The sequence below is a fragment of the Amphiprion ocellaris genome, chromosome 8 (genome assembly GCF_022539595.1).
Source record: "Amphiprion ocellaris isolate individual 3 ecotype Okinawa chromosome 8, ASM2253959v1, whole genome shotgun sequence".
NCBI lineage: Eukaryota > Metazoa > Chordata > Actinopteri > Pomacentridae > Amphiprion > Amphiprion ocellaris.
In genome coordinates this window covers 5852565-5875421 of record NC_072773.1, presented here as the reverse complement: position 1 = coordinate 5875421, position 22857 = coordinate 5852565, and the positions used below count along the sequence as shown (strand labels likewise).

General features: G+C 39.3%; 2 protein-coding genes across 3 annotated transcripts; both read right to left on the bottom strand.

Moving 5' to 3' along the window:
- Nucleotides 1–117: 117 nt before the first annotated feature.
- ccnt1 (cyclin T1) lies at nt 118–7105 on the bottom strand. 2 transcript variants are annotated; one of them, XM_055013042.1, is made up of 9 exons: nt 6904–7105; nt 6156–6237; nt 5937–6065; nt 5136–5196; nt 4539–4600; nt 4367–4422; nt 4021–4184; nt 3823–3893; nt 118–3730 (listed from the first exon to the last, which is right to left on the bottom strand). In XM_055013042.1, the coding sequence occupies exons 1-9, from the start codon at nt 7074–7076 to the stop codon at nt 2435–2437; spliced, it is 2094 nt and encodes a 697-aa protein (XP_054869017.1). In that variant the 5' UTR covers nt 7077–7105; the 3' UTR covers nt 118–2434. The 2 variants fall into 2 exon arrangements, with proteins under 2 accessions (XP_054869017.1, XP_054869018.1); XM_055013043.1 differs by having other exon boundaries at nt 4367–4419.
- Nucleotides 7106–10902: 3797 nt separating this feature from the next.
- sarnp (SAP domain containing ribonucleoprotein) lies at nt 10903–22524 on the bottom strand. The gene is made up of 11 exons (XM_023295460.3): nt 22389–22524; nt 20322–20421; nt 19989–20032; nt 19831–19901; nt 18691–18742; nt 16413–16486; nt 15890–15927; nt 14206–14231; nt 14043–14111; nt 12006–12092; nt 10903–11887 (listed from the first exon to the last, which is right to left on the bottom strand). Exons 1-11 carry the CDS (start codon nt 22419–22421, stop codon nt 11846–11848), a joined length of 636 nt encoding a protein of 211 aa, XP_023151228.2. The 5' UTR covers nt 22422–22524; the 3' UTR covers nt 10903–11845.
- Between the last annotated feature and the right edge of the window lie 333 nt (nt 22525–22857).

The window sequence follows — 22857 nt, the reverse complement described above, 5'->3', positions numbered from 1 at the left end:
AGAAGGCCAAGTATGCACTAGCTCATTGGCCGATCCGGCTGCTATTCAGAATGACTCCAAAACCCACATTTTCCTCTACACCCACAAATGTGCAGCCAAAAATTTGACATGCAATGATCGTTTTCTTAAAATATTTAATGACTTTGAGAATAAAGCAACCACATTATATCAAAAAGAACAGTGTTCACATATAACTTTTTAAACTGAAAACAAAAAAAGTCCCAAAATGTTTCATTTCCAGACCTGAGTGTCACTAAAAACACCAAGATGTGAAAAACCATGAAACTTATTGTAGCTATGTGATTTTTGCATTGTTAGGTTGCATGAGTGTCTTCCGTTTTTCTCACATATGGGTTTTTTATTACAAAATGTGTCCTTGTTTTTATGACTTTCTCACAGCATAATGTTAATACTTAAATTGGAAGATTTGCCCGGATCAAATAAAACAAGTTTCAAGGATGACAATGATATATCGGAAAGCTACTCTAATAGTCTAACCATTATACATGTAACACTTTGTCAATTGCATTGTAGGCCGACCTACTAAGATAAATATTCAGTGCATTTTTACCGTTTCCCTGTGACAACCAAGAGTTGAATAACTAATAAAACCTCTGCTGCCTGAGCAAGGAGCTTTTCTTTTCCAGCATATTTTCTATAGACCAAGGGAACAAAAAATATCTTACAATTGTATGGCTGATTTGCTGTACTGCATTACCGTGAACTGCCTAAAACAAAGACTTTTTGTTGATTACAAATCGATTAAACAGAGCAGGTTAAGAGCAGTAACACTACACAATCAAACCCATATAAAGCTTAATATGAATCAAATGTACAGGCGATACCCGATCCTCTTGTCAACAAATAGCACCTCTCATTTTTGCTCAAACACAAAATTTCAAACAATAATTCAGATTAATTACTAGACTTCTTCATGCTTGAGACCTTGTGGTGGAGGTATATCGATAACCTGCTTCCCATATTTGATTTTACACAACTATAGAATACATGCAAACATTTTTTTAATGAATAATGGCTTGTGGATGGATAATAAAACAATCTGAAGCTGGTTATCCACCAATTTAGTTTGACAAAAAGACAACTTTAACATGATTAAAATCAGATCGGCATGAACAGACAGGTATACAAAGGGGGTTTACACATTAAAATCATCCCCAAAATGAAATAAAAACAGACAGATGACCTGTGATTAATCTCTGATATTGTGTACTCATAATACTCTTCGTATACTGTGCTGGAGGTCACCACAACTCTGGCATGATTTTAGGGTGACCAGCCTGGCAGTGCTGATACAAACACTGCTGAAAAATTATGTCTACTTAAATATGCTGCTGAAATCTATCTTTGAGTTTAGCTGTGATCGAGCTAAAAGACTGAACCTCCTGAGGAAAATGGTACATGATGCAAAACAAAACAATTTTTTTTGTTGTTGGCAAATCCTTCATAGTGACCATAGCGGGTTGATATGTTTAAACTCTTTGAACAGATGTGTGTCCTCGGCATGACCTTAGTGTATCCATTAGAGAAGTGAATATGAATATTTTACAACCATTTAAAACAATGACTGCAACACTCAAAATTTAAAAAGAAAAGCTTTCTTAATTTACATCTCTTTTTTTGCAGTTTTTTTCCTAACAAAATGTAAAAAATATTTCATGTTTGTTTTAACATTTTGCAATCTTTGTACAACTTAACCAAGTAACGCAGCAAATAAATCAAATAAAGACCAGGGATGGGGCTATTTTTTCTTCTTTTTTTGAGGTTATGGCTATTAAAAAAAACAAAACTTTTTATCTTTTTTTGTAAAAATGACTAAAATATTGAAAAGATGGCTTTGGAGACATGCACTCTCAAACTAGCCTGTACAGTCATGATGAAGAAATGTCCCTCTGGCCAAAAAGAACATAGAGGGGAAACCTTAAAAAAGGTAGAAAAGGGGACCGTTTCTTTTTGAAGCTTTCAATTAATAAATAACACACTATAAAAACATTATAAAAAGACAGTTGGTAAGAAGACCGAACAGGTACATGATGGAAATCCTCTCGTTTCTTTATGATTCCAAAACACTGGCTTTCTCTAATTCAGGTCCCGTCATCACATCACATCATTTGAATTGAGGAGAAAAGGAACAAAAAATATTATCTACACTTTCCTGTAAATCTTTTTTTCTCACATTTTTCAAGCTTTTGAAGCCTCATTATTGCCCCACAAGTGCACTGTAAAAAGATAAGTTATTTATCTCACCAGTACATTTCTCTGCTGTCACACGGAAGCCTATAAAAATGCTGGGTGAGTTAAAAAAAAAAAAACAAAAAAAAAAAAAACAAGACAGATTATACAATACTTTATGTAACAAGATGGATGTCTATGACGTCAAGTACAATGTACACGACGTAATCTCCTGATCGGGAACTCATTTGGGTAACGGCGGCAGTGGGGGAGGCGGTTCTGAAGGCAGCGGAGGGGGTCTAGGATTGTTCCCTCTGGAGCCGCCAGAGTACCGATAGTCCCCATACTGAGGTCTGTACTCAAACATGGACGGCTGGGATGGCTGCACCCCCTGCGCGCTCAGCAGCGAGTTCAGCATTTCAAAAGTGTCCTGGTACTCATTCGACTGGGCCCCGCCTGCTGCACCGTGCCCATTTGTGTCCGTCTTGTCGCTTTTGGAGTGTGAATAGCTCCCCTGGTGGTGGGGAAGGCCCAGAGCAGGGAGAATGTCGGGACCGTGTCCCAAAGTTTGCCCAGAGGAGGAAGACAGGGACGGCAGCTGGTAGGGATTCCTAGAGGACTTGCTGACTTTAGAGGCCGGGTGAGAGCCTGCTGTGGGATCTTGGGAGTGCGTCCTCTTACGCGAGGTGGATGAGGATGAAGAGCTTGTTCTAGAGGAGTCGCTCGGGACTTTTTTGCTGCTTCCTAGTGCCCCGCTGGAACTAGACGAATGTTTGTGAGAGGAGGAAAGTGAGGCACTGCTGGAGGAGGAGGAGGAGGAATGGTGGTGGTGATGGTGGTGGTGGTGGTGATGGTGGTTAGACCGTTCCCTGTGCTTGTCCCTGCTCTTGCCCTCCTCCCCTGAACTCCCCCTTTGCTTCTCAGGCACTCGTATTCTGACTTTGATGTCCGGATCCTGACTTCGGGCGCTGCTGCTGTGCCCGCTACCACCTCCTCCTCCACCAGCCAGCGGGAAACGAACTTTCAGAGAGCTCCTGTCATGTCTCTCCTTCTCCAGGGGGATTTTAACAATAATAGGTGAGGGGTTGGACATGTCGGACGAGGAGGAGCTGGACTGCTGGTGATGATGCTGCTGCTGCTTCTCCTTTCTCTGCTGCTGACCAATGAGAACCTGAGCTGCATTGGCGTATTCCCTCTTCACGCTGGCCTCCATGTTCTCCAGCTTCCTCTTCTGGGCAGCCAGAACATCTGCATTCTTGGCTCGGTACTCGCTCAGTGAGACCTTAGCCGGGGCGTGGACCTCGTGGTTGGGTTGCTGCTGCTGCTCGGCTCCAGTCTGACCTTTTCCGCTCCAGGTCTGAGCGCTGCCAGACGCTCCCTTGTCAGAAGAGGACGAGGAGGCGGACGGTGGGGCTGAGAGGCTCATCAGGCCGGCAACAGTGCTCTCTGACGAGGCCATGGAGATCATGCTGATCATGGTGTCCCTCTGGTCACCCTCCTCCTGGACTTTCGGCTTGACTTTTGGCGTCTGACCTCCTGCCTGGAAGTCAGAACAGACAGACAATCCCAGTTAAAGTGAGTCAACAAAAATGTGCAGGAAACCTCAAAAGAGCAGCAGAATAAAAGCTGTACCTTCCAGTTGCGAATCCGTTTCAACCGACTTGGTGTTTTCTCAAGAATCTGCAGAAACTCGTGTGTAAGCTCTGCAGGAAGTTTAAAAAGGTACAATCAGCTGGAAATCCTTCGCATTTATCAGACATACTTGACTATTTTTTTCAGATTTTTCATTCTTGGCATCGACTGAATTGTGAAGCATTTTACAGCACATACCATCCAACAGCTCGAGGGTAACCGTGGGATCGACATACTCCCACCAGTGTTTGCCGTCTGTGGACACAGGGATCTCCCAGTTGGACCATTTGCAGGCGAGGTGGATGCACACACAGGCCACAACAGGTGGACTGTACTGTAGGCAGAACGTGGTCAAGTGCAGACTACGTGGCAGGATGCGTCCAGGGGGTCAACAAAAACAACACACAAAAAGGAGAAAAGAGAACAGACATTCAGTATATTGAGTTTTTTAGGGTTACACACAAAAAGCTTCGACATGTCTCACTGCACAAATGAATAGCTTTGTACACAACAGTCTGTAATATATAGTGAACTGTGACTATACCTGTTTGTGGCCATAAAGTATGACGTTTGAGCCAGATCCTTACTTGCTGGAACAACAAGAGAACAAAGAAACACACTTAAAACCTGCAAAACAACAACTGAATCTGCGATCAGCAAAATAATGTAGGAATCTTCAAACAAAAATTTGCAAGATTTAAGAGTTGATCCTCACCTCTGACAAGCTGAGTGCACTTGACAACATGAGTGTGAGGATGATCGATGGTGATTTCAAAAGCTGCAATAAAAAGGGGACAAAGACGGAAACCAGTTAAATACACGAAAAGCTGAAGTCAAAACTTGAATACATGAACCATACGGATCTCATTAAATCCAGTTTCCATGCCAATAACTTTAGCAAAGTCCCTGAAAACCAGAAAATGAACATTGTGTGGAGAGTCAGACTAATGTGGAGTATCACTTTCATTGGATTACACCCCGGAAAATGTGAAAATCTCAACAGCTGAACATGAAAAACATTAACGGTGTGTTAATTTTAGGTCCTGGCCGTGTTGGTCACCACAAATGTCTTTAAACTATGTAAACAAAAAAGAGGGAAATGCGAAAAGTTAGGGACATGACAAACGAAAACAACAGATGATGTAACAATGGGTTACTGCTTCTAATATGAAGCATGAATGTCAAATTCCGGTTCTGCTAACCGCATATGGGGTTTCTGTGAACAAAAGTAAAACAGGTTAGCTCTATTTTTTTATAACCACATGTGTTTCTGGAGGGAAATCAAGGGACCCAGCTCTTCCTTCCAAACTTACCCAAGGTCTGGAGAATTATGCTCTCAAGAATGACCAGGTCTTGGGCTTGTTGCAGGTAGGCCTGAGGTTGAGAGGACAGGCACGTTACACACTGGGAGGCCTCTAATCGTTGTCAAACAAGAGCAACTGGGCATACCGTGTGGTTGTGAAAATGTTTGACCACTGATCTGAAGGCTTCCTGAGCTCAAACTAAAGGTTTGGTCACTGATGTTCAAATATATGCAGCAGATCTGCACATATTAAACCCACCTCTCTCAGAGAGCTGAGGAAGCTGCACAGGTAAGTGATAAAATTAATTAAAGCTACATAGCAAGTACAGATGCTCTTGTTTTACAACTGCTAGACATCACAATACCCGGATGACTGAAAACCTATACTGACACTGAGATGCATTTTGTCCTTTGCTCTCTCTCAACCCATGCATCAACAGCAGCCTCAAAATCTGACGGCGCAGCAGCTCAAAACAAAACCTCATCAAGTAACTGTATCCAGATTACATGCAAACTGAAAACCAGGTGTAAAGAAGAAATTTCAAACATCTGTTATATTTATCGTAAGTCACATCTAGAAGTATCAGCGTTGAAGTTGCCTTTACAAAAATCAATCCCTCTAGAAAAAGGAAATGTGAAACACGAAAATTGTTAACTGAGAAGTCGATCCATTCAAAACTCAAGTCAACGAGCTGCTAGTAAGAGTTTAGAGTCAAATTGTTGCTTCTAAATGAACACAAACATCAGCACCAGTCCTCACAATCTCTCCCTCGCACACCGACATGATTTTCACGACTGTCCTGATACTTACATCACTGCGTACATCTGGTGAAGGCTCCTGAGGATTGAGGCATGCGTGGGCCACCTTGATGACGTGCTCCAGCTTTCGTGGTTGCTCCTCAACTTTAGCAGCGAGGAAGAGAGCAGCAGGAGCAATAACCTGGTGAGAGAAAACCACAATAACTCATGAGTTGACTGATACCAAAAGCTGCAACAGGGGCTTAAGGTGAACATGAAGCACGACACTTACATTTCTGTGAAATCTGGTGAAAGACTGGACCATGTAGAATCGATGCATGTACACAATGGCTGTATTAATAGTAAGTTGGGACCTGGTACATGGCAGTTAAGGACAATGTAGTAAACAATGGAAATACACCAAAACCCCCACAGTGAATGTAAATCGTGACAATACCTGAGGTCATTGGTCTACAGCTGAAATAACACAATCAAAGATGATTAACTTAGCTAACAATCATGATCACATCAGTGGCAGAACAACCAAGTTGAAGCCGCAGCTAGCTCAACACGTCAGAGGTTAGCCGGAAGAAGATCATTTTTAAATAATGCGGAAAATAAACAACTTTCAAACGAAAACATTTCAAACCCAGACTCCAAAACACACCAAATGATGATGTTTACAGAGACAACACGTTTATCTGCTCTACACCTCTTCTTGGTAGACGTTTACAGTAAGGGGCGAAGCTAATGCTAACGTCCTGAAGGCCCGCCGACCACACAGGCCGCCGTGGCCCCGGTTAGCCGACTACGCCGCTCTTGGATAACGTTAGCGAGCTACCGTAGACGTTTTAAAAACCACAAATTAAAGCGTGAAACAAACGGGAAACTCAAAACAACAGAGAAGACGTCGAGTAAAAGACAACAACAAACACCGGCCACGCTCTCCGCCGAGCCGGCTCCAGGAGAAGCTAAACTTCGCTAGCTAGCGGGCTAATGTTGGCGAGCCGAGACGCAAGTCGAACCACGACAAAAGATACACATTGAGCCGCTGTCCCATGTCCTGGAGCAGGTTGGCCGCCTGTTGCCTGTAGGACAGCTCCTTGTCGGGGTCAAGTCCAGCTCGCCGAGATGGGCTGTTGTCGATCTGCTGCCGGGTGTAGTACCATTTGTTATTACAGCTTGCAGGGAGAGAACGAAACGAAGTAGCCATCACTGAGAAGGACGAGAGTTTAAAATTTCTGCACGTCACAGGAATCTACGTCACAGCGGCCGGCGACGTCAGTTTAATTCCTCCGGTGACCAGCAGGCGTCTCCAAGGCAACCTAAGCGCGTTACTGTAGTACATCCCAGAATATCATGTTATTTAAAGGTAACACTCGTTAATACTGTTGTCGTTGTTAAGGTACTAATTTTTTAACTTAAGTACAAAAGTAATAATAATAATAATAATAATAATAATAATAATAATAATAATAATAATAATAATAATAATAATAATAATAATAATAATAATAATAATAATAATAATAAATTAAAATTAAGGGAGGTTTCTGAATGTACCATCTCTATTGTTGGCTTAAACTTTCAGCTGTTTGTTTTTCTACAACTCATCATCTTTGAACAGAGCTTCTCAGTTTGGGCTTACTTTGTACTGACTGCTGTTCAAAATAACATTCAGACTTATTATTATCTGTATTGTTATTATTATGATTCTTATTCATCATAATAATCACCCCGGTTTGAAGCTGCCAAAACAACCTGGATGATCTGACGGACACTGTGACAGCGTACATCAGATTCTGTGAGGACACCTGTGTGCCATGCAAAACTTTCAGGACTTTCAACAACAGCAAGCCATGGTTCATCACCAAACTGCGACAGCTCTGCCATGCCAAAGAGGATGCAGGAGTAGGGCAGAGACCTGAAGCTGAAGAAGCGGTTCTCAGCTAATGACCCTACTTCAGTGGGGAGAGGCCTGAGACATCACCAGCAACAGGAGACCCTCCCCCCATGGTGAGGCAAACACAGACCTGGCCAACAACCTCAATACCTTCTACTTTAGGTTTGAAAGGGACACATTCACACCCCTCACCCACCCAACAACCACACCAACAACCCCCGTCACACCTCAGGCTGCACCCAAAAATGCCCCCCGTCACACTCACAATGCGTGAAGAAGAAATGAACCAACTTATCCAGAAGCAGAAGACCAGGAAAACATCAGGCCCTGATGGAGTGCACCCTGCTGTCTGAAAGCCTGTGCTGACCAGCTGGCTCCAATCTTCACCACGATCTTCAATTCAATTTCAGTTTAAGTTTATTTATATAGGGCCAAATACAGTTCAAACAGTCTCAAGACGCTTTACAGAACCCCCAGAGCAAGCCCTAAGGCAACAGTGGCAAGAAAAAAACTCCCTTTCAACGGGAAGAAACCTTGAGCAGATCCCACCTCTTTATATGGGGAGACACATCTACCTGCTGGCTGGCAGGTTGAGAGGGACAGAAGAGGTAGAGAGGTAGGTAGTTCTTCAACAGTTCTCTGGAGCAATGTTAAGTCCCATCTACATTCAAACGTTCCACCATCATCCTGGTTCCCAAAAAGCCCTCCATCACAGGACTTAATGACTGCAGACCAGTAGCTCGGACATCTGTGGTCATGAAGTCCTTCAAGAGACTGGTGTTGAGCCACCTGAGGACCACAGTAGGACCCCTGCTGGACCCCATGCAGTTTGCTTATCGTGCAAACAGGTCGGCTGATGATGTAGTCAATCTGGGGCTGCACTACATCCTGCAACATCTAGACGGCCCTGGGAGTTATGCTAGGATCCTGTTTATGGATTTTACATCGGCATTCAACACCATCATCTCTGAAATCCTCTCCAAACTCACCCACCTCAATGTGTCTCCATCCATGTGTCAGTGGATCACCAGCTTCCTGACAGACTGGAGGCAGCAGGTGAGGCTGAGAGATGTCACCTCAACCACCCAGACTGTCAGCACTAGCGCCCCCCAGGGGTGTGTCCGGTCTCCACAACTCTTCTCCCTCTACAGCAATGACCGCACCTCCAAGCACCCAGCTCTTAAACGCCTGAAGTTTGCAGACGACACAACGGTCATCGGCCTGATCCAGGACGGTGACGAATCTGCATATCGGCAGGAGGTTGAGCGGCTGGTGATCTGGTACAGCCAGAACATCCTGGAGCTGAACATGGTCCAGACTGTGGAGAAGATAATAGACTTCAGGAGACAGGCCTCATCATCAGCAACAGCCCTGTGTCAGCTGTGGACTCCTTCAAGCTCCTGGGGACTACAGTCTCTCAGGACTTGAAATGGGAGACGAACATCCACTCCATCTTAAAAAATGAGAGACACGGCCTGCCACTGGCGCTGTTGATCCATTTCTACACTGCAGTCATCCAATCTGTCCTGTGCACCTCTGGATCAGCCACACAGCAGGACAGAAACAGACTACAGCCTATAGTACAGACTGCAGAGAACATCATTGGAGCCCCCCTGACCTCCATCTAGGAACTGTTCAACACTAGAACCAGGAAGAGGGCTGGGAACATCATCAGAGACCCCACTCACCCTGGATATAAGCTGTTTTCCCCCCTCCCCTCCGGCAGACGCTACAGAGCCATGTTCACTGAAACCACCAGACACAAGATCATCTTCTGCCCCCTCTGCCATCACCCTAATAAACAGCTGAGCCATTCCTCCACACCTGTACAGTATACAATATGCCAAAGTACTCTGCACTAAGAACAGTATTCGCTGCTTTTTGCACTGTATTATCACTCTAGCAATTATCATTTTGTGTTTATATATTCCTCTTTAGCTTTGTAATTATCTGTATATATTGTGTTAATTTATTTTTATTGCTATTTTTTTCTCTTCTTGTTTCTAGTTTTTATTTTCTCTTTCCTTATTCCCAGAGTGAAACTATCAGCCTAATCCAAATTCCTTGTATGCTGTATACATACTTGGCCATTAAAGCTGATTCTGATTCTAATAAAAATGTGTAGTTATGCATGTTTCTGCTCTTACCGTCATTGTTACTACTAGAGTTTTTCGAATAATCTAAAAAATGTGACAAAATAAAAAAGATGACTTTGTTTTGATACTGGACAACTTATGTCATATTATATTTTGTCTGTTATATTGTGCGCTTAATTTACTTTTGAACCTTTTTTTTTTGTTTTTGCTCTTCTGGTGAAACTTCGGAAGAATTTTAAAATTTGCACGAGCCCACTCATGACAGAGCCAAACTATCTTTCCCATCAAAGCTCACAACAAGTCAGAATGAAACCGTATTTGAATCTTGTAGGAAAGTCAAATTTTAACCAAACAACGTGCAAATTAGGTATCAAGTTTTTCAGGTCAGTCTATGTAAACCACAGTGTAATGTAAATGTGGGTGACTTTGCAAAATGTACCTGTAGTTGACCTACGCCTGGATTTTATCGAAAAAAGAAATTAGACTTAAATATTTTTTCATCAAGTCTGAATTCCTGAGGAGCAAAAAAATCCTAAATCACTTCAACCAGGAATTTAAAATCTACAAAATAAGTCTTTCCTTCTATAGTCACATCAAAACTGCAGCAGTGCGGTAAGAACTAGGCTGCTGTAAGTGCAATATCCTATTTGCTGGTGGAAAACTTGCATTCAAACACACGTAAATTGTCTAAAAGGGCTGTAATGTGCAGCATGTTGACCATACTTGTTATATAATGTGGCAAAATGGGTTAAATTTGATCATTTAAATGCAAAATAACAATCCTCATAGGCTTTCAGAGCAAACTATGACTATAAAAACAGCCTAATTTTTAAAAAAAAGAGGCTAAAAAAACACTCTTAAATTCACTTTTTCATAGATTATGTGGCAAAAAGTACAAATATCTGCAATAATTAATTAGTAGTCCAGGATTATACATGACTGAGCAAAGTTTACTAATAATTTCTTCGAGGTTGCGAGTAAATTAATGCCAAACCGAAACTTCCACACCAATAAAACTCAAAAAACGAATGAAGCAAATGTCAAAAAATTGAAAACAATTTATTTTAAATCACAAAATGTTATAAAATGGACAGATAACTGAGGCAGTGTACCAACGGAATCCCAAATTTAGAAAACAAGAAATTAACAGGCTACTGATTAATCAAAAGTACACTGAAATACACACAGTTAAGTCATTAAAATGGAGTCCTTCACATTGAATAAACAGAAATACTGTTTATTTACTGTATGCTAGATGTTGAGCTTTACCTGTTCATGGCTTTAAATGAACACAACACACAGAACCTCCTATTTTCCTTGTTGAATGTGTGATAAGATGAAAGGCTGAAGTTAAATCTTGCTTGTACTGTTTAAGTTTTATTGTTATTCTCGCTGTCGACCCAAAGCAAAAAGCCTCAAAACGCCCCTATTTAGGTTTTATTGAGCGTTTAGTGGCTTTTTTTGGCTTATGTAAGTGTTTCTGCAGCTGCTTCACAGTTAAACTATTCATTGTCTCATCGTGATCATGGTTGATTTAATCACCTAAAGCTGAGAATGAGATGATTCAACTGTGAGCAGATGGAAGCTTTGTGATGGGAAACAGCTGCAGGAAGCGGCTCAACACGTCTCACTACCGTATTTGCTTGATAAAGACCTGAAAAATGGATTTCATTGCAGCTAAACTTAAAACGGCAAGAAATTCTCCACTGAAACTTCCTCTGAAGTCTGTAGAAAGAGTTGAGGAAGTGATAAATGAAGAGTTTTAAGGCCTCTCAGGAGCAAACATGTCCATCTAGATACAAACAAGCATCCTAACTTGAGTTTTGCTAGGAGGGTTTTTCTGGTGTTTTCTGAATGACTAAACATGTATCTCTGCATTTAAATGTACTTTTGCTTCACAGAAACCACATTAGTGATATTTGTCATCTTCAGGAATCTCTGGTCATGAAAACACTTTACAAAAAAAACCACCTCAAACATTATTTACACGTTTCCAAATCTTTCAGCGCGCTTCATTTTCTTTGCCTGTAGAAAAAAAATAGAAAGAAACATTGACTTAAATGCACAAGCGGTCCATTAATTCATTAGTTTTGGTCATTTTTACGTGGATTTGTGATGAAATATAACACAAATAAAATGTTACCTCGATGTCGGCTACACCGGCTGAACCTCCGCTTGTTAAGATGCCGAACCTCTCCTTCCTCTTCTTCAGCTTCTCGTCCTCCTCCATCTGAAAAAACATTAATCCTTGATGAATTCACTTTTCTTTTACCCTCAGATCATTACATTATTCACTATAAAACAGTGTTTCTCCCACACATAACGCCGTCTTGAAGAAAAACTATAACAAATGTGTGATGGAACCTATTTAAAAATCCATTTTTCACAACAAAAACTAAGTTGAAATAATTTTTCAGGACTCTATGATTGCATCTTTGTATATTTTTTCATGAACAAATAAAAATTAAAAAGTTAAAGAGACAAATGGAAAAGCGAGTCAAACTCTGCTGCCTCAGAAGCAGCTGACAGGAAGATAAAAAGCTTCCGACATTCAGCAAAGTCCTGCAACTGTCAGTAATCACATAATGACATAAATGTTGTTTTGGGGCAAAAATTATTTATTAATTAACCCCTGAATTTATTTACAATTATATAAAAAATATTATTTGTTTATTTTTGCTTTCCAGCTGATGCCAAAATAAGTGGAGACTGTTAATTTATCCATTACACATAGAACAGATATATAATAATTAGGTCCCACTCCAAACGGTCCTACCAGAAACCAGTGCTTGCAAAAGGTTCCGATGTATTGAATATGCACAAACCAGCATTGGGGGAATGGATACGCTATCTCAGCTACAGTCTGAATCTAAGTGGTATGTTGCAAATTTGCGACGATCAGCGTTAAAGGGATAAAATCATCTTCAAATTTGAGAGGATAAGACGCAGGTGTAACCAAACAGCTGAGACAACACAAAATAAAATTGAAATAGACCAAGAAGCTTTTATTTTGTTGATTAAAACCAATAAAGTGACTCAAGTTTAACTAAAAAATCTGTTTCTTTTGATCAAAAATAGCCAAAAGAACCAAAAAAATAGGATAAAATAAATAAAAAAATTAACAAGAAAAGCACTCAGAGCTCAGTACTCTGCCAAGGCTGCTCAGTCATTGTATCATTTCTGACGGATGAAAACTTTCATAAAATATGACCTTCTGCTGAGGCATGTGTACGTTATGTACAGATACTGAATCGCGTGACCTAAATATGTAGCGGGCAACGGGAACTGATGGGACTCAGAAACACCCCCACAATTTAATCAATTGTCCATTGGATCATTTCCAACTGATAAGTCCTGATAAGTCCTCAGCGGTGGATTTGTAGTAGGATCACAATCATGTGATCATCAGCAGGCAGCTGATGTAGTGTTCACTTGTCATAGTTACAGTGACACCGCGCTGCTATCTTGCAATGGTACAGAAATCTTTAACAAATCCATGGATCCAGACTATAAGCTGCATCACTGCCAAAATACAACCACCTGGTCCTTGTGTCATTTCTGACCTTCCCTGGAAATTTCATCCAGACAGACAGACAGACAGACAGACAGACAGACAGGCAGGCAGGCAGGCAGGCAGGCAGGCAGGCAGGCAGGCAGACAGGCAGGCAGGCAGGCAGGCAGGCAGGCAGGTAGGCAGACAGATAGACAGACAGACAGACAGGTGGCAATCGCCACTCTGCCATGTTCCTTGGTGGCGTAATAATTTTTTTTTTTTAAAAGATGAGTATCATTTCCAATAAAGTGCATCTGTCCTCAACAGCAACAGGTTAAGATCATCACTTTGTCAAAGTGTCAATCAGTAGTTTGTATAGTAGAGTCCAGAAAACTAATTTAATACATTCTGCACATTTTCTAAAGAAGAAAGAAGAAAAAAAGCTATTTTAAACTGCCTATTTTAGCTGTTTTTGTTTCAATTTTTTGGTATTTTAGGCCAGAGAGTTTAGGAATCCCTGTTTTAACATGTAAACAATTGATATGAATAGTATAATTCTGTTTCATTGTATCGTCATGTTTGAAAATGTGGAAAAAGTAGCTGCAAAAGCCTTACTGAGCAGAAACTAAATAAAGAAGAGGTTCATGACGAGGTGCAAGAAGAGCATCCACAGGAGCTCTAAGTTACCTTTTGTGAAATCGATGAAACGTTCATGCCGAATCTTTCTGCTCTCTTCTTCAGCTGATCAACGTTCACCTTCACGAAAAACAAAAATAATCAAATCATCTCTCAAAGAATTGGAGCAACAAAGAAAGAAATGATCGACTGCATGAGTTTTTTCAACACTTACAGCAGCTTTACTGTTTGTAACTTGACCTGTTTGGAGAGAAAATGTGAGAAAAACAAGTTAAATTCTGTATGTTGCCAAAGAATTATGACATATAATGTTGTTATGTTCCATCCTAGCAGCCTCAGACTCGTTTCTACTGCAGGGTTGGATCATAAGAATCAAAATTTCAACAAATCAGCTTATATTTCCCCCAAAACACCTGATGAAACCCAGAATGTTCAGCATGTGTGCATGAGCTACAACAATATTTTAACACAAAGACGTCTTATCACATCTAGAGTTACACTTGGAAATTATTGTGATAATTTAACGTTTAAGCAGCAGTTGCAGTTAGGCCCGTGTTTTTAAAACCTACTTCATGAAATTTCCAAAGTTAAATACAAGAAAAGAATCCTAAAATGCACAAAAACTTCAGTGTCTGATGCACTGAGTTTGTAAAGTAATAAAACACAGGAAATACAATATATAAAGAAATCATGAATATATAAAAGGTCACAAGAAACACAAGTAAAAGGACACAAATAAATCCCATAAATAAATCTTCTGGGAAAAAAATAACAGAATTTTAAATCTCGTTATACATTGTATAATGACAATAAAGAATTTTCTATTCTATTCTAAAAAAGTCCTTATTTTCTTAAAATGCCAGATTTTTCTGGCCTTTTTTTCTAGTTTTAAATAATAACTCTCTAAACCACCTGGTATTTTGTTAAAATTAAAATAAAAAAGTACACTGTCTCTCTTGTATATTCTGTTGATTTTTTTTCTACATTTTATATTTGAGATCTTATTTTATTTTAATTTAATCTCATTTATATAAATCCCATAAATAAATCCTTTGGGGGGAAAATAGGATATAAAAAGAGTCCATATTTTCTTAAAGTACCTTATTTTGGCTTTTTTTCTAGTTTTAAATAATAAATCTCTAAACCACCTGATTTAGTTGAAAATGAAATTTAAAAAATATATACAGTCACTCCTGTATACTCTGTTGATTCTTTCTATATTATATTTTCTATATTTTATTTTATTTTACTTTAATCTATATGAATCCCATAATAAATCAATTGGAAAAAACAGGATATAAAAACAGAGTCCATATTTTCTTAAAGTACCAGATTTTTTTTGCTTTTTTTTCTAGTTTTAAATAATACATCTCTAAACCACCTGGCACTTTTGCTGTTATCTGATACGACAACATATTTTCCAACTTATATTGGTAGATTTTTGATGCCTCCAATTAACTCAACTGTTATCAATTAAGCTATCAAAAGATTTCAAAGCCATGACATCATCGTCATCTGGGACTTTCCAAATAGTTGGAAGGCACAGTAATCATAATATTTGTAAAGTGGAATAAAATAAATTTCTCTGTCATTATTCTGGCATTTAGCCAATACTAATAATTTTTGTAATTCTAACTGACCTAAAACAGGAATAGTTTTGTCTGATTTAACATCAGACGGTGAGAAAATAAAGGTTACGTGTCTTTTTATACAGTGTAAACTTCTGGTTTCAACTGTATATGCATGTATTTTCCACTAAATTTCAGAGAACATCAAGTCTCTTTTGCAGAGATTTTTACAAATAAGAGCACCATATTCACAAGGAAAACCTTTCAAACTAGTGTTTTACAGATTAATTCTGAACAAAAACATCAGTGAAGTGAAGAATAACAACAGACCTGAAGACGGAGTTGAAGCATCATTGGATGAACCGAACCTGAACAACAGGAGACAAAACATTTCGACATTAATGGTAGATTAAAAAAATTAGCTTCATTGTCAAATAGAAATGATTGCCAATGTTTTTGCATCATTTTTATTTGCCACAATAACATTTAATTCATTAAAGCTAGCAATGAGAATCTGTGAATGTCAGAAAAACAAGACAACATAAAACCAATGGAACCTCATAGCTTTCATTCACCAATAAAAACAAGAATAAAATGAAATAAACTGAATTCATTTTTTCTGTCAACTAAAACTAAAAGACCAGGTGAAAGTCTTATTCAACACTGCAGATGTTTGTAGAATCACACCCTGAGGCTCCTGTTTGGCTAAATATCCTGCGATATAGATGTTGATCTACCTGTTTTACCTGTTACATTAATAAGCAGCACCTTGAATTTCAGAAACACTTCTAATTAAAAGGGAGGTTTTTTGTTTTTTCCAAATTGCACTAGACAAGCAGACAGATAAACTGACCGTGCTGCACGTATGGCCTTCTTGCTTTCAGATGTTGCCGGCATGTTGAAACGTTCCGCTCTCTTCTGTAGTCTCTGTTCAACAAAAGGTAAAATTTTAACTTCTATATAATGTTCTGATTTTACATTTTCAATACACCAAATACACTGTCCATTGAAAAAACAGTCGCACACTCTAATATTTCATTGGACCGCCTTTAGTTCTGAGAACGACACATTCACTGTGGCATCGTTTCAATAGGCTTCTGCAACGTCAGAGCATTTATTTCTGTCCAGAGTTGGATTCATTTTCTGCCAAGATCTTATATTGATGATGGTAGAGTCGGACCGCTGCACTAAGTTTTCTCCAGAACATCCCAAAGATTCTCAGTGGGGCTGAGGTCTGGACTCTGTGGAGGTTAATCCATCTCATGCTCCCTGATCCACTCATTCTCAATGTGAGCCCCATGATTCCTGGCATCATCATCTTGGAACATGTCCATGAACATCAGGGAAGAAAAACTCCACTGATGGAAAGACCTGGTCATTCAGTATCTTCAGGTAGTCAGCTGACCTCATTCTTTGGGAACATAACGTTGCTGAACCTGACCAACCCCAGATCATAACTCTAACCCCCACAGACTGGTAGACACTAGACATGATGAGTTCATCACTTCATCTGCCTCTCTTCTTACCCTGATGTCCCCATCACTCTGGAACAGGGTAAATCTGGACTCATCAGATCACATGACCTTCTTTCATTGATCCAGAGTCCAATCTTTATGCTCCATAGCAACCTGAAGCCTTTTTTTCTGATTATCCTCACTGATCAGTGGTTTTCTTAGAGCTACAGCTGTTTAGTCCCAATCCTTTGGGTTCCCTTTGTATTGTCCATGTGGAAATGTTCTTACTTTCACTATTAAACATAGTCATGAGTTCTACTGTTGATTTCCTGTGATCATCAGAGTTTGTTCCGACCACATTTGTTCCTGGAAGATGATGGTTCTCCACTATCCTTCAGGTTTTAATAACGCGTTGGATGGTTCTGAACCTGATTTTAGTGGTTTCAGAAATCTCCTTAGATGTTTTCTTTGCTTGATGCAGGCCAATAATTTGACCCTTCTCAGACAGATTAACATCCTTTCCATGACCACAGGATATGTCTTCCAACACGGTTGTTTAAGAAATTAGAAGCTCCTCACTGCATCAGCTAGGATTAAATAAGTTGTTGCAGCTGAAACATATTCATCACTGCAGTAATTATCCAGTGGAAGGCTACTACCTATTTGCTTAGTTAAATCCAGGTGGAGACTTTTTTTTGGACAGGCAGTGTCCATAAAGTAATTAAATACAGGAAATATCCAGTCATGACTAGAAGTAGAGACAACTCAAACTGTCTTCTGTGTAGAATGACACAAAATGTCATAAATCATAAGAAAAAGCTGATTTTGTGTGATTATTCATATTACAAAATGAAAAAAAAACTAGAATTAACATGTATAACATTCCACCATGTACCCACAGGTGTTACCAGTACTAGAAAAAAAAAAGGACTCTACATATAGAGATTATACTATTTTATTATCATGCTCCCTGATCCATATCCCTGATATTATTTTAAAATTTACATTTTTCCCAATACTTTTACTATCTGCTTTGTGTAAAAGCTGCCTGCAGTTCGGTCAAAAAGAATTTTTGTCACATCGCTGTTTGTCACAGCCAAGTCACTAATGGCTTCTGAGCTGCACAGACAAACAGATAATTTTTAGTTTTTTTTTTACAGAACATGGTCAGAGGAAACAGTTCATTTTTGGCAAATTTTTAAATAAGACTTAGAACAAAATTACTTTGATAAATTATCAAGATTTTGAGCTTCAACTCGGTTAATTTTCCAAAAGAACAGCATGTCACAGATGAGTAGCGCAAAGACTGTTGCAACTATTGAAAACCTCTGAAATATTAGTGATTTTTTTCAGGCCTTTCACATCCACCAGCAGATTTTTGGGCTTCAGAGGTTTAAGCAAGCAGTGAATAAAGCAGGATTTAATAATTACTGTGGAAGAAACACCACATATCCAACAACTCTATGGAGAATTCTCCTGGAGAGTTGTCGTTCGCTTCTATATTAGAAAGTCAGCAGCTGCACAGACGTCAGACATGTTGAAGAGAGTTTGAAATGACTGAGCTGGGAAACAGCAGGTGAACAGAAACTATTTTTTATGAATAAATTGTGATGAGAACACATTTGTACTTCTGTTTGCTTTAATCTTTAGTTTCAATAGTAAACACGTCGTACTTACTTCGCTGGAGGACGTCGGAGGAGCGATCTTCACCACCTTCTTCTCAGCAGGTCTGAAAGCAGAAAAAGTAAAGACACATAAAGACCTGACACATGATGATGACCAGCTACTTTTACACCAAACCTGATGACCGCTGATCCTCCAAATGTGAAACACAAGATGATATTACCGCTAAAATTCTGCTGGTTGCCTGGCAACCTCATAGAGACGTCAAAACTGAAGGAAATCACAGGCCTCAGCTAAGAAACAGCCTCACACACAGCGAACATTTAACCATAGATTCACTGTTTCAGGCCCATTTCTGCCTGATTTTACTTTCTTTGAATTTACTGCCCGACACTTTACCTCTTTTTTTAAAAACATTTTTTGCAGATTAAACAGCCAACATATAAAGTGTCAGTCAATAAGCTGTAAGGTAAGATAGAAATCATTTATTTTTAAATTGGGAGTTAGCCCCGATACCTCTTCCCCTTTGTTTTAGCCTTTATGCTAAGCTTCAGCTAATCAGCTCCTGGCTCTAGTTGCACAGTTAAACCCTTCAGCTCTGCAGGTCTCTGTACTGGAAATTGTTATAAAAACCATAACTGGAACATATTTGTGAAGTTTTCCAGCTACTGCGACTAAAATAGATGGAGCATTGTGGCTCTAGCTCTCTGTTGCATCAAATTTGGTAGAACAGGTTCAATGACATCAGGAGGTTATTTACTTTCTAATGTATACAGTTTTTATTGGGCCAAAGCAAAAATGTCAGTTTTTACAGAGAGTACGGTAGTTTAAAATCTCACTATGGCCTGATGACAAAGCTGAAGAGACTTATTGTATTTTACTGTTTTACTGACATTTGGAGTTTTTCAATGTGAGAATTTAAACAAAAGCAGCATAGTTTCTTCTTCTTAACATCTCTCCTTATTTTTGGAAGAAAACATATTTCCAATGTCACATTTGACATATGTCAAATGTCACAAATCTCTCTCATAAAATCATCTTTTTTCTCTTGTGTTGAGTCTTTCTTGCCTTCTACTTAGGCTGCTTGCCAATATTTACACTCTGACAGTATGTATGTACATTTACAGGACATTGTTGTTTTGTCCAAGATCAAAAACTACAGAAGAACTACAGATTAAACAAACACAAACTTACGGCTCGATCTCAGTAGATTCAGAATCCTTGACGACTTTTACGTTGTTGGAACTCTCAACTTTAGTGAAGTCCTGAAATGAAATGAAAACATGAATATTTCCTTCACAAAAGTCTTAGAAGAAGCATTGAATGAGCACATATTGTAAAGAAACTATTACCACTGCATCCTCTGCCAGAACATCATCCACGTCCACATCTTCCTCTGTTGTTTAGAACACCAGACAACAGGAAGAAAAAAGGCAGAGATCCATGAGTTTTTGAAAATATCAAGAAAAATGCATGAATTAATGAACAGGACAGACACTCCAAGCACTAACAGCATCTTCTATTGGCAGTGAACAGAGAAATTATAAACCTCATCCTGATCAGATGCAGGTCTGACCACCAGTGGAAGTAGAACTTAATGTGTCACTGGTGCAGCTACAACAGAAACACTTATTTCATGTTACTACGTCTAAATAAACATCTAAATGGAGCAAATCCGGCCTCACCGTGTTCCTCCAGATAAGCCTGCAGTCGGGCGATGAGCTCCCCTTTGTTCCCTTTAGTTTCCAGACCTCTGGCCTCACACTCCTGCCTCAGCTCAGCAAGCTACAAGAACACAGAAAAAGGCAGGACTTTAATTTAACATCAGAAAATATGAGACTTTATTGACTAATCCTGTCTCCATGTCAGGAATAATCTACAATAATAAAAAATTATTGAAATTACTGTTGTTGTGCCTCAGGCGTAAAAGAGTGGAAATCTCTATGTTGCAGGTAATTAATAAACTGGGAGGAAAAAATTCCAACAAACAGTTGGAAGCAACAAACTGAACTTCATTTCCTGCTCTGAAATAACTCAAAAGGACCTACTCAACTCATATAATGCAGTTTTACATTTGCCAACTTGTGACTACAGCCCCAACAACAGAAAACAACAGAAGTGAGACACAAACAACAGAAAGAAGACACAAAATGAAAAAACAACACACAAAACAACAGAAATGAGACACAAAATGGCAAAAACAACACACAAAACTATAGAAATAAGACAAAAAAGGACCGAAACAAGACAGAAAGCAACAGAAATGAGACACAAAATGGCAAAAACAAGACACAAAACAACAGAAATGAGACAATAGAAACAAGACACAAAACAACAGAAATGAGACAATAGAAACAAGACACAAAACAACAGAAATGAGACACAAAATGACAAAAATGAGACACAAAGTGACAAAAACAAGGCACAAACAACAGAAATTCTACAACAATCCTACAATTTTTAGTTTAAACACAAGACACTTGTGCTCCAAATGTAAAATTTTAGAGCAAAGTGACTTTGTTTGCAAATTGTGTTTTTTGCTCTCTGAGGTGATTTGGGACCACTGTTGACACTGAATTGTGTAAAAATTGTCCCACAAATCCTAGTCCGGAGGCTTGTTCGTGTCTGTCTGGTAATGAGGTGACAGCAGTTCACACTTGTGCCATTTTAAAAGTGATGTGGCGTTGTGTCCAAAAAAAGTGATCGTCTGCCAAAAAGTGACTGCAATCCCTAAACTTAACTCTTTTTCTTTGACTTGTGGCCTTAATTATAATCCTTCCAGTTGTTTGTGCCTTCTGAAATAACTTAAAAGAACCTATTCAACTCATATAATGCAGTTTTACTGTGCCAACAGCACGACTGAAATGACTGATTTCATTCCTGAGGTCACATTTTTGGAGATAATAGCTTATAGGATAATTGCAAGAGGAATAATATCTTCATTTTTGATATAAAGGGAATCCAGAAACTATGTTAATTACAGTCCAATAATGACATTACACATCATAGTCTAAACATTGGGAAACCGGCAATAGCACTGGCTGTAATACATCTTAAATATAAGGCCTAATTACACTATAAACTGCAAAAACAAGTTTGACAAAAGACACACTTTTGCTATGACCACAGAAATAAAGTCACTTCAACATTACGACTGCTTGATTCAGATAAAAGCAGCAGTCTAATCACATAAACTGCACAAAACAGCTTTAAAATGAAGCACAATCATTTTTTGGCACAACAGCGGAAATGTTACGAGGTCCAACCTGACGTTAAGACGGTCAGAAATGAAGCCGAAACGTTCAGTTGCCGTTATATTACCGTAAAATAGTTCATGTCCGGGAGCAGCTTCAGCAACCGAAGCGCGAAACAGAGCATCTCCGATGCTAATGTCCGGCTAACTCACACTACAAGATCACACAGGCTTGTTTGTCGATACTTGTAATTTAGTTAAACCAAAAAGAAGGCGTTTTGGGCACTTTCAATCTAACAGAAGCTACAGTTTTTAGTTATTACTACATTTATTTACAGCTTTTAATTCATCTACTTCAGCGTTAGCATGGCATTAGCTCATTGAACACACGCTGGTTCTTAGCATTTATGACCGGCGGACACATTTTTTTCTTTAAACCGGTTAATGTTCCGTTAATCACGGCCTCCAGCGCTGCAGCTAGCGGCGGCAACGTCCCATTTCAAGCAAACAAATCGACCTAATGAAGGTAATAAAATCAGTATTTCAAATCTCCACCAACCTTCAGCTTCTGCAGCTCTATAACTTCGGCCATCTTTCTTTGTTGATGTATTACTTCCTCCAATCACGCAGGAGTTCTTCTTCCTCTCAGCCGCGGCTCCACCCACGCTGCTCACAGCGCCCCCTGCTGGACCGGCGACATCCTGCAGGCGGCTGGACGCTACTGCAGAGGGGAAAAAAGACAGCAACAAAAGCAATAAATCCTTTTCAGCAAACAAATACAAACCTTAACTGAAAGAAAAATGTGAAAAAATTAAATTACTCACAGCTATAATTTTTAGTATTATTTTTAAATAAATGAATGAGAAAAAACAACATGAAAAATGAGAAAAATGAGGCACAAAACAACAGAAATGAGACAAAATGACAAAAGCAAGACACAAAATGACAAAAGCGAGACACAAAACAACAGGAATGTGACACAAAACAACAGAAATGAGACACAAAACAACTAAATTGAGACACAATCA

What these genes read in the sequence shown, in the direction of transcription:
- sarnp (XM_023295460.3), bottom strand. Translation starts at nt 22,421, where the DNA reads ATGGCCGAAGTTATAGAGCTGCAGAAGCTGAAG. An exon ending in GGCTTATCTGGAGGAACACG is followed by an intron (nt 20,033 to 20,321) that starts GTGAGGCCGGAT and finishes TCTAAACAACAG; the next exon opens with AGGAAGATGTGGACGTGGAT. An exon ending in CCGGTGTAGCCGACATCGAG is followed by an intron (nt 11,888 to 12,005) that starts GTAACATTTTAT and finishes TTTTTTCTACAG; the next exon opens with GCAAAGAAAATGAAGCGCGC.
- ccnt1 (XM_055013042.1), bottom strand. Translation starts at nt 7,076, where the DNA reads ATGGCTACTTCGTTTCGTTCTCTCCCTGCAAGCTGTAATAACAAATGG. An exon ending in CATAATTCTCCAGACCTTGG is followed by an intron (nt 4,601 to 5,135) that starts GTAAGTTTGGAA and finishes TTTTTATTGCAG; the next exon opens with CTTTTGAAATCACCATCGAT. An exon ending in AACGGATTCGCAACTGGAAG is followed by an intron (nt 3,731 to 3,822) that starts GTACAGCTTTTA and finishes TCTGACTTCCAG; the next exon opens with GCAGGAGGTCAGACGCCAAA.